This window comes from Orbicella franksi, chromosome 1 (assembly GCF_964199315.1).
Source record: "Orbicella franksi chromosome 1, jaOrbFran1.1, whole genome shotgun sequence".
NCBI classification, from domain to species: domain Eukaryota; kingdom Metazoa; phylum Cnidaria; class Anthozoa; order Scleractinia; family Merulinidae; genus Orbicella; species Orbicella franksi.
In genome coordinates this window covers 31,645,995-31,665,357 of record NC_138145.1, presented here as the reverse complement: position 1 = coordinate 31,665,357, position 19,363 = coordinate 31,645,995, and the positions used below count along the sequence as shown (strand labels likewise).

Here is a 19,363-nt window from a genome sequence, read left to right as displayed (position 1 = left end):
GCTATAATTCCTGTAAGGAACAAGTTTTTAAAATAATTTTGAAATTAGGTTCTATTATTGCAAGGAGTATTTAAAAAATTCCTCATACAAATTCACTTGTTTTGAGCTCTTGCACCGGACCAAGCAGCAAAAAGGGAAAGAAAGAGCTCACTTCAGTCACTATAACATATGTCACTCTAATATGTCTGTAATATGTTTACATAACTTTAATCTCCCTGGGTTATGTGTCATCTCATATCCAATGCTAGCCATGAATCATTTAAACATTTAAAACGTACAGGGCAAGAAGAGAGGCATCTTTGTAGGTTAGGAAATGTATTTCTTAGAAAGCTCACTCGAGGTGTGAATAGAACAAATTCAAACATAAAGCTAATTCTCTGGGAAGAGACTAGTGTAGATTTAATGGGCCAATCTAGAAAACCAGTCTAAATATTTAAGAGTAAGTACTATCATTAGGCACATTTCGTGCAACAAACAGCTTAATGTTGTTATTGATCAGGTGGAAAGAATATTCTTGAGGTACCAGGTCCCATCATTTTCGGTAGTACGTGAGAGTCTGAAATCCGACGACGCGTGCAGTCTTTTGGGTGGTTTGGTCTTGGTCTTGGTCTTTCATTAGTCGAGTGCCTTCTAGCTTTGCACTTCGCTCTTCAATTTGAGAACCACACCTAGAGTCCAACAAACAGATGATTAGAAGATCTGAAGAATTTGGTTACAGAATATCGTAAAAACTACCATGAAACGTTAATAATAAGCCCTGGATTAACTTTGTTCATTAGAAAGCCTTTTTTCGTTGTACCCTGAATAGCAATGCACCTGAATTCTTGACTCCGCAGTAACTCCACTTTTTCTCGCTAGATGTTCTCTCCCTGACACAGATGGGTACTGATTGATTTTAAATGCTGTTTCAAGTTCATGCAGTTGGTGGCTCGTGTACTTGATGCGTTCTCTTCTCTGAATCCGCAGCGGAAAAGTTTCGCGTGAGTCTTCAGCATCCTGTGTATTCTCGGTGATGGCCAACAAAAAGAATGCTTATTACTAATGACCAAGCACTACAAACTCGCCGCTTACACGTGATAGACAATGTGGTAGACAATTGACGTCAACAGAGAGACTGCGATATTTTTAGATGCTGTTTGTTGTATTTTTAGATGCTGAGTCCTAAAGGGAAAAGGGAAGAATGCAAATCCAAATCCTAGCTCAATTCTAAGTAACCAGTCCAAATGCTATTCAAAACCCTATTTCCACAATGTCAAAACATTTTATTGCTGGACTTACACTCCCTGGTCTGCCCACCAACTTCTATAGTCTACCCACCATTCTCTACAGCCAGGCACTCTCTGCCCAGCAAGATAAAGGAACACTTTCATTATAGAAAACGAATTGGTCTCACAGCCTTCGAGGTAGGGCTAAGGGACAATTTAGACTCAAACAACAAGCTATGAAGTCCAATCGTTTTGGAAAGAGGTGTTATCATGGCTGGCCATCCATAAAATGAAGTAGTAGATTTTTCACTCATAGATGTTTTGTTTTGTAAATTTGATATTGATAAAGACTTAATAGTAATTAACCACATTCTTTTGCTTGCAAAGTTTTATATCTATAGGTGTAAGCTCGATAATACAAAACCATCTTTAGAAGTTTTTAAGGCTAAATTGAAAGCAACTCTTAACATAGAATTTTTGATTTCCAAAAGAAATGGTAAACTTGTACATTACAAAAAGTTGGATTCCTTTATTCTCGTATTAGTATAAGCAACTCCCCTTTCTTTCTTACCATTAGCATAATAGTAAATAATAATGCATCATGCCACGCAAATTCGAAGCCTGTTTTTGCACTTTGTGGAATAAGCTGGTTTTATTAAAATGGTTTGTTCTATTTCCCTGCTCTCCTTAGTATTACGTACTGTAGTGTAATTGCAATGTTAGTATTGCAAGTGCTGTTTAGTATTGTAAGCAATGTTACTATTACTATATTATGTAGTGTTAGTAGTGTAAGTTAAATTAGTGCTGTACGTATTGTTACTATTGTAAGTAATGTTTGTCTTCTAAATAATGTGTATATTCAAATATAAATTTAAAGAAAAAGTTTAGGCTAAGGGGCAATTTAGACCCAAACAACAAACTATGAAGTCCAATCCTAGCTCCTATTATACCCTTTTTAATGACAATCTACAAATCCTTCTGCCCTCAATCCTCCTTAGATTTCCTGACAACTTTGTTTCTTTTTTCTTCAACCATAAAATTAGAGCAAGTTACTCTAATTAACGTCTATATGAGCAAAATCCGACTGGGTAATGATACAAGTGTCAGTGTCAGTTGTCCTTTGTAGTCGTAATAGTGGGTTACATACTTTTTTACTGTTCACTTGTGGGGCTTTTCGAGATCCGTAACAATAAAATTACAATAAATTTTTATATAAATGCTAAAAATTACTTTAAACAAGATAACTTTGAAAAGGTCCTTATAGTAAGACCCCTTCTCTTTTCAGAAGGAAGTTATTTGTGCCTGGAATCCTCAATAGCTTGAGAAAGATCAGTGTCTAACTCATGGTACGCAAATCAAGACGTAAAACCAGGTCTTGGCATAATTAGCTCTAATGCTAGGTAAGCTAAATTTGCATATAATTAACATAAAACAATTTCTGCAGTTGCAATCTTTGCAACAGAAATCAAACTTCTTATACTATTTCGGTCTATGCCACGCAGTCCCTCAAAAATGGATCAATATTCTCAAAGGAAATGTTACTGAACCCTTGGAAGAACGTTCTGAGAAGGATAAGAAGGATAAGATAAACTCTCTTGCAGATCAGCAACTAAATTCTTTGTTAAGAGTAAATTCGTTACGCCTACAGCTGAACGAAGGATGAAAGAAGCCAGTCTAAAAGAACATACAATACAACTCATTTATAGCCTTCCGTTTAATGTTACAAAAGACACTAGACTCGCTATTTTCCAATACAAAATAATTCATCACATTCTACCCACAAATTCGACACTTTTTAGAGATTCAATCAAGGAACAGGATAAATGTCACCTCTGTGGAGAAAGACAAACGTTAACCCATCTTTTTGTTACCTGCTCTGAAGCTCAGCATTTTTGGTCTCTCTTTACTAATTGGTGGAGCTCCAAAAACGGGGATAGGATCACTCTCGATAAAAATGAAATAATATATGGCGTGACAGATAACTTCGCTCATCATCTTGGCTTAAACCTCTGCATTATTATAGCCAAATATTATTTATATACTGCCTCAAGAAAAGAAGAAGAATTTTATTTCGATGCTTTCTTAGCGATGTTCACAAACAAAATTAAAATTGAGAAACATAAATCTAAGTCACAAATTAATATGCGAGAAAGCCCCGTATTGTAGCTAACCCTTTACATGAAAGATATTAACAAATTGTAATGTAAGATATTATTGTAATGTAAGATATTAACAAATCGTAAATAATGTTAGTATTGTAAGTTTTGTTATTATCGTTAAATTGTAAGTTACGTGGACATTGTAAGTAGTAGGTAATTTTGTATGTAATGTAATGTAAGATATTGTAATAAAAAAAAGAAAAAAAACAAGAAATCAACCTTGGGCTTCAGAAATGTTTGTTTCCCAAAGGTAAGACATATCTGGCTGGATATTGCCAAAAATAAATTCAGTTACGAATACTCTAACCTCACTGTGTCCTGTAGTAGAGAATTCCTTAAGACAGTTTCCCTTCCACAGAGATAACAATCTTTGGACCTCTTTGGACCTATTTGGACCTGGATTGAATTTCTGAAATAATTTCAGCTAAAAATACATTATCTATACCATGTAACATTAAAAACAGTGAAAGATCTCTTAAGAAGACTTCCCTGAGGTACCTTACAGTGATATGCTGCAACATCTTCCATTTGTATTAGAAAGTGCTTTAAAAAATCGTCAAACACTTCATAATTTTCCTGACCTTAAATCAATTCTGTAAATTAATATCAATGAAGGTTATGGAATTGATTGGTGTATATAAAATTTCAAATTCCACTTAACTATACTAATGGAGTGAACAAACATTAAACCTGTCTTCCAAAGAGTTAATCAGTTTGCAGAACTCTTATACATAAACATTTTGAAAGTGTATGTAAATGTATTTTGTTTTCTTTCAACGGCAATTTCTTGTTTTATTGAACAAAACGAGTTTCCTCTGACACATTTAAACTATAAATTAGACATTATCTTTTAACATTACAACTGATGTAAAGATCATAGGGCCACTATGGCAAATTTTAAGGACTAACCGGTCTTTGTTAGACTATTGGTTTCAGACTGCTATTAACTCATTCAGTTTTATACATGATGTACAGGTTATTAAGGTTTTTTTTATAAACTAGAAAAGCAACAGTGTGCTCTAACGATTTTACGCTTAACGTCTACTCTTTTTCTTTCACGTAGACAGTGAAAACATTGCTTCCAAAAAAATATTCAGACCTTTATATTCCACTTTTTCACAACAAAAAATTGAAATTGATTACAATTCGAGCATTGCCTCTCAAAAGAAAATGGAAGCGAACTTCAAGGTAAAGGTTAGTTTCGTGTCCATTGAACGGTTTTCAATAACCCCACAAGGATCTAAGATAAACTGAAACAGAAATCTCTGGATCACTTTATCAAGTAAATTTGATATTATTACTGACCTGTCTGTTTCTGTTCAGATATTTGTCCATGGCTATCTGTGGATGTAGATGCCATAGATGATGGAATCGACGAGGAAGACCGACTCTCAAATGGCGGTAGGTTTAAGATACTGGCGATCATGTAGAAATTGTAGTTACGTTCCCGGATAATTCCGGCGCTATTTCCAATTCATCTTTATTCTTCAACAATCTACTGATGGAACTAAGAGAGGGAGGACTTTCCTTACTGCACGGGCTTTCTTGAACAAGACGATCTCGTATCTTCCAAGAAAACAGACCTGGTTGTTCCTTTCTGTACTCCATGATTCTCTGTGCTATTCGAGGAGTGATCGGGGTCGGCCTTCACTTTCTCTACCAGCTTGGATTGAGCCAGTTTTACGATACTTGGACAGCAACTTACTAATACAGCCATGAGTGCATGATCCGTAAACGACGACTTATGCCACAAGGAAGAATTCCTTGGAGGGCTAACGCGAGGATTTCGTTCCGAATCTCTTTTGGAAGTGGTTTGCCGTTGACATAAGCACCTCCAAGCTGATTTAAGCGGTGTGAACCTAAAGAAGGCCATCACAACTTCAGAATATGCGATTTTATGAAAAGGGTGCAGTATGCTGGATCATCGTAGGAAATACGAACGTGATTTGTTCATTTACCCCTGGACATCACAGGGTGAACTCCGGGGTGAACTTGCCCACGCTTTTACACGTAGGAAAACGGAACTCAAAACTCGTGTTCAGTCACTGTGTTTGTCTGATTTGAAGCAGACAGACAATTTTTGTCAGTGCCAATCGTATCGAGATACAAATTAAAGTGTTCCTCGCGCTGCTGCAAGTCAGAAATCGGACTAGCCTAGTTGCACACGCAAATCAACTGGTATTTTTGTCGTGGTAAATTTCAAAAGAGTATTTGGTTTTCCAGGACCTATGGCATCGGGAACGTTCAGATCGATTATTTATTTTACGGCCAGTCGAAAACTGCATGGAAACTAAGAACTGTTTGAGCAATCAGTTGCTGATACTGCACTTGTAAATACAAATATCCATTCACTTGCATGCCATGTAATTTTAAAGAACCGAGAGAACCAAAAATTGTCCCAGCCAGCTAAAGTATTGGTTGCAAACTAGTTCACAGTTCTTACCGACAACGGGAAGTGTAGGATGATCATCCATATTAAACCATCCAAGCCACAGTCACTGCATGTCTAAGCATTGCTGAAAATGCTGCACGTCTCAGGCTACTCACATGGACCCCTCATGTGGTCACAGTCAGATCTCGAAAATTGTCTAATGAGGTCCAATAAGCATGCAGGCTCAAATTATGTCACACACCTGAACAAATCAAAACAGGATTTTTGTGGTCCCTTTTAATTTATTATGTAGCTCAAAACGTTTGCTTTGTGAAGTTTATTTATACTCTAGAATTTTAATGTTTACATTTTTGTATAAAGTTCAAGAAAAACCACAAAACTGGTTTCAAGTTTGCTTGTTGTTTCTTTCCTGCTTTTTGTTTGTTTTTTTTTTTTTTTTCTATTTTTCGTCACTAATTTGTAAATTTTTTATCAGTTTTAGTCCCTTTCCCTAAAATTTAGCATCATCCACTACTGACATATGTTAACGCTATTCTGACCGTCTTGTTTTTGTTTTCTACGGAAGCCGCCCAACCTCCTCTGTAACTTCAAGAACATTTAAACAAAGAAATGAAACTAAGAGGGTAAGTAGAACATCCAAACATGTTTCATTTGAGGTAAGTAACAGGAGACGGTGATGTCACTTCACGTAGTCATTTCGTTCATGATATTCCAACAGGCGCCATCTTCGTTCTGCCATCTACGATTTCTTGATTTTTCTAATACCAGAAAAATCCACTAAAGCAATGACGCAAAACTAAATAAAGCAAAAATGTTATAAATTATGTAAAGATGACTACTTGAAAGCTAAATCTTGTTACTGTAAGAAAATTTTAAATTGTCATAATACAGTTGCCACGGATACATCAAGTTCTAGGTATAATAATGACATGTGTCTTCAAAACGTCGCCTAAAACTACTCTTAACTAGCTGTCGATCTCTTCAGCAATTCACGTAATATCGTCAGATTTGTGTTCTACTATTGGCTTTCATTAGCTCTAAATCAGTTAATTAATTTAATTATTTATTTATTTCTCAGTCAACCTTTTTTTTTTATCTGAAATCAAGTTTTAAAGTTCCATTTCAAATGAAGCTATAATTCCTGCAGGGAAAAAGTTTGTTAAATCACTTCGAAATTAGGTTCCATTATTGTAAGGAGCATTTGAAAAATTCCTCATGCAAATTTACTTGTTTTGAGCTCTTGCACCGGACCAAGCAGCAAAAAGAGAAAGAAAGAGCTCTCCTCAGTCACTATAACATATATCACTCTAATATGTCTGTAATATGTTTACATAACTTTAACCTCTCTGGGTTATGTGTCATTTCATATCCAATGCTAGCCATGAATCATTTAAACATTTAAAACGTACAGGGCAAGAAGAGAGGCATCTTTGTAGGTTAGGAAATTTATTTCTTAGAAAGCTCACTCGAGGTGTGAATAGAACAAATTCAAACATAAAGCTAGTTCTCTGGGAAGAGACTAGTGTAGATTTCATGGGCCAATCTAGAAAACCAGTCTAAATATTTAAGAGTAAGTATTACCATTAGGCACATTTCGTGCAACAAACAGCTTAATGTTGTTCAGGTGGAAAGAATATTCTTGATGTACCAGGTCCCATCATTTTCGGTAGTACGTGAGAGTCTGAAATCCGTCGACACGAGCAGTCTTTTGGGTCGTTTGTTCTTGAATCTGCTTCATTAGTCGAGTGCCTTCTAGCTTTGCACTTTGCCCTTCGATTTGAGAACCACACCTAGAGTCCACCAAACAGGTGATTAGAAGATCTGAAGAATTTGGTTTTAAATATCGTAAAATCTACCATGAAACGTTAATAACAAACTCTGGAGTAACTTTGTTCATTAGAAAGCCTATTTTTGTTGGTTCGATGGGGTACACAGTTTTTTTTATTGTCGTGGAGGAGTCTGGTTCAGCGAACTTCTCGTTAATCCTCTTTTGCAGGTGGGCCACGGGGATTAGCTAGTTTTAGGTCTCTAGCTAGATTGTGTTCCTGGGGGAGGCAGCGCTGTGGCAAAGGCTACGCTTGAGAAAAGCCGTTCTTGGCCTTTAAGATAATTTGTGACAAATGTTCGGAAGGTCAGTAGTATTATTCTTGGAGTAAACATGTTGGAAAAATACACTCAGGCTGGCTTATGTTTTATATAGATAACAATTCCTTTTTGTGCCAACCAAGAGTGTTCGGTAGATAACTAGAACTTGTCAAATTCAATGTCATAACCCAACAGCGCCTGAATTTGTAGCCTGTGAAGTTGGAAGGACTGAGAAGCCTTCCATTTATTTGTTACAGTTTACAGGTTGTTGCTTAAAATCTATTGTTAAAAGTAAAACAAATGTATTGTTACTTACCCATCAGAGGAAACTAAATGGTAGTTGGTAGATTCTCCTATTTACTTTAGAGCTCAAACATTAGTCAGTTTAAGTTACCTGAACTAAACAGTAATGCAGTTGAATAACACCTGAATAGCACTGCACCTGAATTCTGGACTCAGTAACTCCAATTTTTCTTGCTAGTTGTTCTCTCCCTGACACAGATGGGTACTGATTGATTTTAAATGCTGTTTCAAGTTCATGTAGTTGGTGGCTCGTGTACTTGATGCGTTCTCTTCTCTGAATCCGCAGCGGAAAAGTTTCGCGTGAGTCTTCAGCATCCTGGGTATTCTCTGTGACGGCCAACAAAATAAATGTTTATTATTAATGACCAAACACTACAAACTCACAGTTACAAGTGGCAGACAATGTGGTAGACAATTGACGTCAACAGAGAGACTGCGATATTTTTAGATGCTGTTTGTTGTATTTTTAGATGCTGAGTCCTAAAGAGAAAAGGGAAGAATGCAAATCCAAATCCTTAGCTCAATTCTAAGTAGCCATTCAAAATGCTTCAAAATCCTATTTCCACAATGTCAAAACATTTTATTGCTGGACTTACACTCCCTGGTCTGCCACCAACTTCTATAGTCTACCCACCATTCCCTACAGCCAGGCACTCTCTGACCAGCACGATAAAGGAACACTTGATTATAGAAAACCCATTGGTCCCACAGCCTTGGAGGTTAGGCTAAGGGGCAATTTAGACCCAAACAACAAGCTATGAAGTCCAATCCTAGTTCCTATTATACCCTTTTTAATAACAATCTACAAATCCTTCTGTCCTCAATCCTCCTCAGATTTCCTGACAACTTTGTTTCTTTTTTCTTCAACCATAAAATTAGAGCGAGTTACTCTAATTAGCGTCTATATGAGCAAAATCCGACTGGGTAATGGTACAAGTGTCAGTGTCAGTAGTCCTTTGTAGTCGTGATAGTGTGTTACAAGAATTACATACTTTTTTAATGTTCACTTGTGGGGCTTTTCGAGATCCGTCACAATATAATTACGATAACTTTTTATATAAATGCTAAAATTACTTTCAACAAGATAACTTTAAAAAGATCGTTATAGTAAGACCCCTTCTCTTTTCAGAAGGAAGTTATTTGTACCTGGAATCCTCAATGGCTTGAGAAAGATCAGTGTCTAACTCATGGTACACAAATCAAAACGTAAAACCAGGTCTTGGCACAATTAGCTCTAATGCTAGGTAAGCTTAACTTGCATATAACTTACATAAAACAATTTCTGCAGTTGTAATCTTTGCAACGGAAATCAACCTTGGGCTTCAGAAATGTTTGTTTTCCAAAGGTAAGACATATCTGGCTGGATATTGCCAAAAATAAATTCAGCTACAAATACTCTAACCTCATTGTGTCATGTGAAACTAGAAGTAGTAGAGAATCCCTTAAGACAGCGTCCCTTCCACAGAGATAAGAAAGTATTTTTCTGGGTTAAATGTTTTTTGTCTTCTTAATAGTAAGTAAGTAAGTAAGTAAGTAAGTAAGTAAGTAAGTAAGTAAGTAAGTAAGTAGTAAGTAAGTAAGTAAGTAAGTAAGTAACAACTTTATTTACAGAGGGTAACACATAACAGTAAAAAGACTGACGAACCAGTGGCCCTGTATCCTAAGTTAAAAATTAAAAACTATTTACACTTATAAGATAATAAAAATTACAAAATAAAATAAAAATTTAAAGATATGATAAAAGTTAAAAATTTAAAAAATCTAAATCTAGATATGCACCACTAAAAACTAAGCTAAGAGTTTTTGGACAAAAAATATTTTCTAACAGAAGATTTAAGGTGTCGCAAATTGGAGGATCCACGTTATTCGTCAAATGAGCTTCAAACGTCGTTGTGAGGATATTTTGTTTTCATATAGATTTTGTATTTGAAAAAAACAGGAATGATTATGAAATAGTAAATCTGTTTTCAGGAAATCTTGGCACAGAAACACATTAACAATTTTATAGATCATGCACAAGTTATTAAGGGTTTCTTTCAAACCAGAAAAGCAACTAAGTGTGTTTTCAGGTCCGACCTTTATCATCTCATTTCACAGATGACAGTTTAGGCCTTGGTAGAGTGGAAATATTTATATTACTCTGACAACTGAGTGGATGGGAAAAAGTTATTTTCACTCCTTTATTTCACAGTATTATAATACCCCTAAGATTGAAATTGAGTACAACTATGCTCAAACACTGCCTCTCAAAAGTAAGTCAGATAGAAATGTGAAATATATCAATGTGAGGGTTTTCTTCAGTGTCCACTGGACTGTTTTCAGTAGCTCAACACAACAGACAAACAGTTAATTTGGCCTCTTAAAGAAGGATTGCTTTGTATTCTTAGTCATATAATATACATAAAGGTTAAAAAAAATGTTTAAACTATTACTTTTATATCATTACTATGTTTTGAATGCTTTATGTGCACGTGTTTAAATGACTTTCCTTTATCGTGGTGTTTAATTTAGAAATTAAATAAAATAACTAAATAAATAAGTCAGCCAAATTATTTTTTTGTTGGTACGTAACCCCGTAAAGTTTAAATCATCTAGCCACCTATCATTAACTTTCCAAGTCATTCAATGCCATCCACGTTTAGTAATAGTTAGAATGTCCAGGTTATGATCGCCAGATAGTAAACATTGTCAATCGCTATTGCTTAACAAGTATCAGTTGAGTCAACGTATTAAGAAAAATCGAGGGTAAACCTAACTGAAAGCATTTTCCAGTTGTTTCTGATTAGATAGGAGTTAAATAGACGCTAATATTGTCAGTCATTTCTAACATTATTCACAAATACTGGGCAAGTAAACTGGAATGTCCGCAAGGTTGTAGAAACTCTACTTTTCGACATTTTTCAGAATAAAACTCACAGAATACTCAAAATATTGACTATTAAATAAATATTTCATAGAGCTGATTTCCGTTAGCTGTTGGCACCCCATGTGCGCTACTTCCACAGAGCCTTGATTGACTTACATCAATTTTGGTTAGCCATTTTATATACAAGTTCTTGACTGAAAGGCCTAAGTAAATTTTGATGACTTGCCGGAGTCAGGCCCACCTGATTCTAGTCTTGTGACTATGCTTTCTTTTAACATTTTAAGATTACCAACAAATTCGCTTGACCCGTTCCGTGAAATGTCACTATCTTGACTATCGGGCATGGAAGCGACGTTCGGAAGTTGTCATATTGTTGTTGAGGAGGACCAGGGCTGGAGGAATCTCCTACGTGCACTAGGGCACATAGAACCACTAGAGTAAACAACACGTAGGATATAAAAATGGTTTTGCAAGCAATTGAAAAGGGAAAACACGTAAAATAGTTTCTTTTTTACTGACCTGTCTGTTTCTGTTCAACCATTTTTCCACGACTATCTATAGAAGTAGACGACATCGATGGAGGAATCGACGATGACGACTGGCTAGACGGTAGATTTAAGATACTGGCAATCATGTAGGAATTGCTGTTACGTTTCCGGATAATTCCTTGCGCTGTGTCCAAATTATGTTTATTCTTCAACAATCTACTGATGGAACTGAGAGAGGGAGGACTTTCCTTACTGCACAGGTTTTCTTGAACAAGACGATCTCGTATCTCCCAAGAAAACAGACCTGGTTGTTCCTTTCTGTACTCCATGATTCTCTGTGCTATTCGAGGAGTGATCACTCGGGGTCGGCCTGCACTTTCTCCTCCAGCTTGGATTGAGCCAGTTTCACGATACTTGGACAGTAACTTACTAATACAGCCATGGGTAATCCGTAAACGACGACTTATGTCACAAGGACGAAATCCTTGGAGGGCTAACGCGAGGATTTCGTTCCGAATCTCTTTTGGAAGTGGTTTGCCATTGATATAAGCACCTCCAAGCTGATTTAAACGCCCTGGTCCTACGGAAGGAAATCACGTTTTTGTAGTGGGTGTTTGTTTGCCAAAGGAAAATTGAGTTGTTTGCGGTGAACATGCGGGGCAAGCATCAGTTACTGATTTATTCAAGTTCACTTGCTCGACACTCGACACTTGACAACGGAAGCAATAAAAGAGTGCACAATTTTAAAATTGAAGGTCTGCTTAAACAGCTTTAGTTAGTCACAACATGGACTCTTTTGATTTAGAACCAGAAAACCGCCTACAACAGAATGAAGATTGAAACTTGGGCCCTTAATAACTGCACACCAATATGCTGTAGGTAGAATATAACTGATCCACCAACTCCAGTTATGTAAATATGTTTTAATACTGTCTAAAATAATTAAACTGCCATGCGATCTAATGCGATAGTCTGTTGCGAATTTCTACTACCTTAGTTTCGGCATGCGAAGATATATTGTTACTTCGTGGACATCAAAACACCTGGCAAAGAAAGGGTGTTCACTGGCGATGTAATCACAGTGAGACAATCATACTAGTGAGATACTGTATCGAAATCTGATCAACATCACTTAAGTTTGTATGCAAAATAACTCTGGACTTTATACAACTGGAACGACGTTGAAAACTGCTAACTGAACATAGGTAAGAGCTGCAGGAGACTGCGGAGTCTAAACGAAGCTGGATTTAACCTCACGGGATTTATTACTGACAGATATAGCAGGGAATATTGGTGACGGATAAGGAATGAACCATCTATTGCTAAACTGAAAATTGCTTTTCGTATGTTGACAGGGAGCCACTATGAGTTTCCAAGTCTTTGGATCTCATTGAAATTGGGTGTGCACGTGTCATGTTTTGACCGACTGTTTAACGGCTTGGACACCGAATCAATCGATCCCACGGAACGGATCATAAATTTGAAAACATTTCAATTACGGAGGTTGATGGTAGCACGAGCTCTGGGAAAGATTTGGATATGCTTTATTACGATTTAATTCGTTAGTATCTCTGCTTTCTCTGTGTTAATTGCCGGGAATTATTCGATCAGAGTTTGCTTGTTGAGCTGAGAATTACACTATGTTATCGCGGGTCTTTTCTAATAATTTAAACTTAACATTGTACTAAAGGCGTCTCCTAAACGATTTTTAAAAGTAACGGAAGATGTTATTACCTGCATGTGAAAATGTGGAAGAATCTTGCATCCTTGAAGAGCCGGCAATGTCACAACCTTTTCATTGAAAAGCGATGCTTCGTCCAAGGTTGTCTACAATGTGAATATGGAAGAGAATATTTTGTGACTCGTAAATTTCCGTATCTCATTCGGAGATAGTTCGTCACTGTCGTCACAACGCCGCAGATCGTTCTTAAAATTGCATCAATTACCTCCGCCTTCGCCGGGCATCGTCATTAAAGTTAAGAAATATTCAAGGAAAAATACGTTTTTTCACAACAGCTGAGACAAGGACTAAAAGCATTTTCTGAATACGAGAAATCAACGAATAAATTTATAAATAACTGGTTGCTCGTGCCTTTCCGTATCGCATTCGGTGGATGTTCGCTACTGTCGTCACGACTCTGGTGGGCAAATAACCATCGCGTCACGATTCGGGTGGGAAGAAACGTCACGACATGAACATAACAACACGTCACATGCCGCTCTCGTTGTTCCTTTGAGATCAAGAGGGCAGAAAAACAAACCAGCATTTCACGGCGTGACGGTTTGCGTGAAACTGATTGATCCACAGTTTCTCACCAAGTCAGCTATGGCAGACTTTTAATAGTTCTAGAGAAATTAGAACTGTACTGTTTCGTATTACAGCAAAGCTTGACGTCATGTTTTAGTGCCTATTTCGCTTTTTTACGTTATTCCATGCACCCACATAACTCACTGATGGTCTACATCGATTGTCTTGTTCCTGCTTGTAACAATGCATATTTTTCCTTTTTTCCTTTCTGAACGAAAATTCTTTAAAAAAACATCGTTAACTTATTAACCCCGCCACCTCTCAGCTTGTTCTCCATCTTTCTAAGAACCCACGCACATTGTAGCCAAGATCTCATGCCAAAACTACGGAACTTTACCGCAAAAGACACTTTGTTGCTCTGGACACATTAAATTGTCTGTAAGCCAAGCTTACACGGTGATTTATGAAACGTCCATAAAAAATTACCGAGTTTTATACAAAGGGTACGAAGCGTGACACACGTCGAAAGTTTCTAAGTTCCGTTGAGTCGACCAAATGTTCAACGAACAAGCCGTTTGCGTAGTTATCGGATATGTGACGGGGGCGTTCTGAAACGGGGCTGACTTCCAGGCGCACTGCAAATGTAATTTTAAAGTGTCAGTTTTTCAAAACAAAGAAAATGGATGGATAAAGATTACCAACACTGACTGATCTACGTTTTATTGGCCGACGTGACATCGACACCGGACGTTTTAGGAAGTTCATTTTTTGTTTGCTATACAAGGTTAAAAAAAACTGATAAACCAGATACATTGCGACCGTTGTCTAATTCAAATGTTCAAAGCTCTAAAAAAAGATTAATGAGGACTGAAAAATCAGCAAAACCGGCAAGTATAGAAAAAGTGTCAAGGATAACTTAATTCCGGCCGACCACAGTCAGACAACAAGATGCAACAGATGTTTTTGCACAGGTCGCTACTGGCTGTAACCTACAGCAATTCGCCCCGCTCTCGCTGCTGAGACACCACCACTACGTTTGTTTACTTTTTGGAAAGAAAAGAAGGGGGCCTCACATCAGTGCTGTGCTATTCATAGAGTGAAAGCAGTTCCCCGCCAGACGAACAATAAGGAAGAAAAACACTTTGTGCCTTTCTGCCATTGAGAAGATGCAATTTCACAGACAGACTATTATGTCAGTAACTTTAAGACACTGCAGATTAAGCTAGATTAAATTGATATAAAGAGCATCGTGCACATATCAAAGTCTAAAGTTACGGCGGCCAGTGCGGGAAATATAATTACACAGACAAACATGATACACCGTGAAAACTACCGTAAACTTTCTCGGATTGGCGAAGTCAGTAACATGTCACTGATTTGTTTTTTAGGGTGTGCGGTTGCGTAAATTCAGACACTACGCTCGTTTTGTTGTCATCACACCTTGGAATAAAAAAGCCCTTCAAATAGTACTTATTTGTTATTGTGAGTTTTGGACGTACACATGATCAACATTACGTTCAAGGATTTTGTTTTTATTTCGCCTGAATTGGTTTTTAAGTGTTTTTATCTCCCACGTTATCCGGATGTCCGCTCCATTGTTATGTGTCACATGTTCTACTAATCAACAAGGCCAGCTATAATCTTATTTTGAAATCAGTCTGGCATGTTTTACAGCCAAAATAAAAGGAATTCGAAGACGAAAAATAATTCAAATCTACTAAAGAGCAAAAGAGAAAAAGGATATGGCTTTGTGCGATACTGTCATATCAAAACATATTGTTCCTTAGAACGGAAGGTTGTTAAATTGGCACAGTTTGAACGTTACTCATAGAAACTCTTACTTGCTCTTACTTCTACAGACGAGACGAACACAGGATTTTGTGTTTAATAACAGGAAAGGGGTGTAAAGAGCGTTTGATCCGAATGTATCAATATCGCTTCCAGAAAACTTTCCCACGACACGAGAAATGATCGTCACGTGTGCGCATAAAGCGTTAACGACTACACCCAGAGCTCGTCACGCGAAAGTGCACGAAACACGTCATGTAAAGGTCAACTGAGCATAACTCTATTAACAAAAGACTAATTAGATTTATGAACGTGATTTTCTATTGTTTCCTCTAGACTATGTTTAGAAACAGCGCTCTTAAAATAGAAGTGCTTTGACGTCAAAGATATCCCGCCTAGACACGATATCCTATATTAGCGGCGCACCATCGCCGCGGACAAACCAAAACAAATCAAGAGCACACCAACAAGAGCCAGAGGCGCATCAAAGTCTGAAAATTCTCTAGCCAAAGATGGAGGAAGTTTTTAAATCAGGTGGATATGGCGCAAATATTTAAGTTTCTCATAAGCTATGCGGAACAGGGTTTAGCTTGATTCCGTTTTAAGAATGTCACGACACAATTCAGTTGCTCATGCGACGGTACAATTGCAGACATGAGCCACTTAAGTATGGTTAAGAAAGAACAAATATATGAGGCGATCAAAACAAACATTTATGTCTTTATTTCCTAGTATATCACACCTAGCCGATAGCGTAGTTTAACCATTGAACAATGTTTGTTTTTTCCTTCCTTAGGCAAGCTAAACCAGTTAGGTGGAGTGTTCGTAAATGGGAAACCGCTTCCAAACTCCGTTCGTCAACGAATCATCGAAATGGCTGAACTTGGAATCCGTCCATGTGATATCAGTCGGCAACTGAAAGTTTCACATGGCTGCATTAGTAAGCTGCTTTCCAAATACAACGACACTGGTTCGTTTGAACCCGGCCGCGCCAAGAGAAAGACATCGAGAGATGTGAGCTCGGAAGTGAAGAACAAAATTGAGGAGTACAGCCACACAACACCAGATATCTTCTCCTGGGAAGTCAAAGAAAAGCTTGTGGCTGACGGTTATTGCACTAAGGAAAGTCTGCCACCCTTAACTGTAATTAGCAGGTTACTGCGACGAGCGAGATCAACCGGCAGTGAATATGAAAGATCATCGGTTAGTGCCAGTGAAGTGGGGATGGACAGTTCTAAAGAGAATGCACCACACAAAGGTTTTACTCCTTTCTCTATCGACAACATCCTCAAAGCTGAAGATAAATGGGAAACAAAAGAGGAAAGGGCTGATAAGGAAAAGATGGATACCAGTGAATTGACTCCAAGCAAAGTCATTGACCTAGGTAAGCAGCTCACACTATGTTTTATTTTTCGGCTCTAGGTCAGAAATATCATAGACTCAGAGCAGTTTGCACAGATGGATGGATGTTCAATTCTTGTACTCCGGCTGTACCCAAAGCTAATCAAATAGAAAATTACTCAATAAAATTTCACATTTTGGTGGTACATTAATTTACAAAATTATTTTGTGTTTCATTCACCAGGATCTACTGTTAGCCATTCTGCGGTACTAAGAGACTTGCCAAGCCCAGCAGTCATCAATTGCAACAACAGCAGCAGCATCAACAACAGCAGCCGCCATAATGTAAGATTGTATCAGCGAAGGAACAGAACCAAGTTTACAGTTGAACAAGTCGAAGAACTAGAGAAAGCCTTTGAGAAAACGCAATATCCTGATGCTCTAACACGAGAAGAACTTGCAGAGCGACTTCATATCAGCGAATCCAAGATTCAGGTAAGCATGGTTGGGCATTTTTTTTTTCAAAGCAATGTACGGGAAATGTTCACAAATGCAATCATCTCACAATCATATAGTGACGTTTAAGACAATTACAGTTTATGGAAAGACATCGCACATATACTGCCAAGAAACAAGAACTAATAAGCTCCCTATTTTTCTTTCTATAGGTCTGGTTTTCAAACCACCGTTCCAAATCGAAAAGCAGGAAATTCCACAAACCAGAAGCTGACGAAGACAACAGTCCTGAATCAACTAAGACTCGTATCTTCTACCCTTCATATCCAGTGGTACCTGTCATACGCTACGCTCCATACCCAGCTGCTCGTGTTTTTCCCTACATGCACTTCAGACCTATTCAGATGATGACACTATAATAACTGGAAACGAATTTCAATAGCCACCGGCCACCATGGGCAAAGAAACATTGACTCAGTTTTGCTACAATTTAACTTTTGCTGAGCAATGACTAACATACCGTAATTGTACAGTTCTGCCATCTTACATGAAAACGATGGAGTTTTCAAACTCTGTATTCTATTCGTTTTAATCCGTTTTTCAGACTTTTTGCCTTATCAAGTTCAAGACGAATTCACTGAGTCGTAAAATTCTAGATGTTTGACGTGTATTGTTGACATGTACCGTCTGACATGTTTATTAATACCATATCATTATTAAGGTAATTTTCTATCAACGGTTTTCTATATCACTTGATCACTCACCATGTGCATATAGCGAAAAATAATAATAAAAAAAGATCTTCACCCTTTTGTATCCTGTACTCTGTCATTGCGTAACTCTAGCATGAGGTTTAACACTGATTGAACAATCAATGCAGGAGCCACACACTTCAGAAGCTAGGACTTTCTTCGTGTAAACGTACTTCTCATTTATGATAAATGAACAGGCACCGTTTGACTCTCCGGTGATATCAATGAAAGATATCACCTAAAGCAATAAGTGTAACAATAAATTAAGGCTAAACTTTCCAACTGAATCTGGGACATAACGCCCTTGGATCGAAAAGCTAGAACTAGGTACTACTTAAATAAGGAAAGGTTACAAAATGGTCCGCTTGTATGTCTGACGGAGAAAAAGGCGACTAATGAGTTCTGACCCAAACGGTATTCTTGGAACTACTTGAACCGCAGCGTTATTGACACTGATTAGGGCTATTATATCCTTAATGACAAGTGATTTACTTGATATGATTACACCGAACACTTACTGGCGTCTAAAAAAAAAATCCTTTCTCTTTTAAAACACTGAATCAATCCTGACGATTATTGGTGCGGCTAAACGTACGAGAACGTTTGCTTCGAAGGCTAGATAGAGTGTGAAGCCACAGAAAACACCTGAGAGTTCTAAAGACGCTCTAAAGAGCCACAGTTAAAAATGAGAAATTCCTGAGGCTGGGACTGTGCACTTTCAGACTTTGAACACTTTGGAATGCATTTCATTAACTCAGTCAGTCCGGGATCGTTATCAGATTTGATAACCTCGACCAAAACAAACCATTAACCAATCGCTGCACAAGTTTTCGTTCACGTGACATTATTTGGTAGCAACAGTGTATAATTCAATATGGCGGTCGACGGGGCGCTGCGATGAAAGGAGTTACTTTTTTGACAACATCACAATGCAATTTCATTTAGTTAATTGTATGTTTGCTTCACAATAGGTTACTGGATTATGGAATAGAAACAGAGATGTATTGAAGAAAACTGTCTTTGTCCAAAAGCTACCGCGAAAAGTTTTATTTTCAGATCGACACCGTATAATATTTGTTCCGAGTAAAAACACACAAAGGTAGACAACAGTTATTCTGTTCACAAAAGCGTTATTTATTGATACTAATATGATAGCTTCTATTTTCACTCAGTCTTCATTTTCTTGCTAGTTGGTGAAGCTGGCTGTTCAACAGTCTGTATAAAATATAAACGAAACACTAACAGTAAATACATCTTGAGTTCACAAATTGACACTGAAC

At 37.4% G+C, this 19,363-nt stretch overlaps 2 protein-coding genes and 1 pseudogene across 3 annotated transcripts; 1 reads left to right on the top strand and 2 right to left on the bottom strand.

Moving 5' to 3' along the window:
- Window positions 1–71: 71 nt before the first annotated feature.
- On the bottom strand, window positions 72–5,855 carry LOC145503314 (paired box protein Pax-1-like; annotated as a pseudogene). Its single transcript, XR_014051460.1, has 3 exons — window positions 5,808–5,855; window positions 4,670–5,223; window positions 72–668 (listed from the first exon to the last, which is right to left on the bottom strand). The product of XR_014051460.1 is annotated as a paired box protein Pax-1-like (transcript).
- A 1,135-nt stretch (window positions 5,856–6,990) lies between these two features.
- On the bottom strand, window positions 6,991–14,174 carry LOC145503304 (paired box protein Pax-3-B-like). Its single transcript, XM_081482790.1, has 4 exons — window positions 13,233–14,174; window positions 11,530–12,078; window positions 8,284–8,471; window positions 6,991–7,546 (listed from the first exon to the last, which is right to left on the bottom strand). The coding sequence occupies exons 1-4, from the start codon at window positions 13,261–13,263 to the stop codon at window positions 7,367–7,369; spliced, it is 948 nt and encodes a 315-aa protein (XP_081338916.1). The 5' UTR covers window positions 13,264–14,174; the 3' UTR covers window positions 6,991–7,366.
- A 1,794-nt stretch (window positions 14,175–15,968) lies between these two features.
- LOC145503293 (paired box protein Pax-3-B-like) lies at window positions 15,969–18,801 on the top strand. The gene is made up of 4 exons (XM_081482783.1): window positions 15,969–16,068; window positions 16,331–16,918; window positions 17,120–17,370; window positions 17,544–18,801. The coding sequence occupies exons 1-4, from the start codon at window positions 16,047–16,049 to the stop codon at window positions 17,748–17,750; spliced, it is 1,068 nt and encodes a 355-aa protein (XP_081338909.1). The 5' UTR covers window positions 15,969–16,046; the 3' UTR covers window positions 17,751–18,801.
- Window positions 18,802–19,363: the final 562 nt, after the last annotated feature.

What these genes read in the sequence shown, in the direction of transcription:
- LOC145503304 (XM_081482790.1), bottom strand. Translation starts at nt 13,263, where the DNA reads ATGCAAGATTCTTCCACATTTTCACATGCAG. An exon ending in TTCCACATTTTCACATGCAG is followed by an intron (nt 12,079 to 13,232) that starts GTAATAACATCT and finishes TTCCTTCCGTAG; the next exon opens with GACCAGGGCGTTTAAATCAG. An exon ending in TTACTGAGTCCAGAATTCAG is followed by an intron (nt 7,547 to 8,283) that starts GTGCAGTGCTAT and finishes GGTGGACTCTAG; the next exon opens with GTGTGGTTCTCAAATCGAAG.
- LOC145503293 (XM_081482783.1), top strand. Translation starts at nt 16,047, where the DNA reads ATGGAGGAAGTTTTTAAATCAG. An exon ending in GGAGGAAGTTTTTAAATCAG is followed by an intron (nt 16,069 to 16,330) that starts GTGGATATGGCG and finishes TTCCTTCCTTAG; the next exon opens with GCAAGCTAAACCAGTTAGGT. An exon ending in AAGCAAAGTCATTGACCTAG is followed by an intron (nt 16,919 to 17,119) that starts GTAAGCAGCTCA and finishes TTCATTCACCAG; the next exon opens with GATCTACTGTTAGCCATTCT.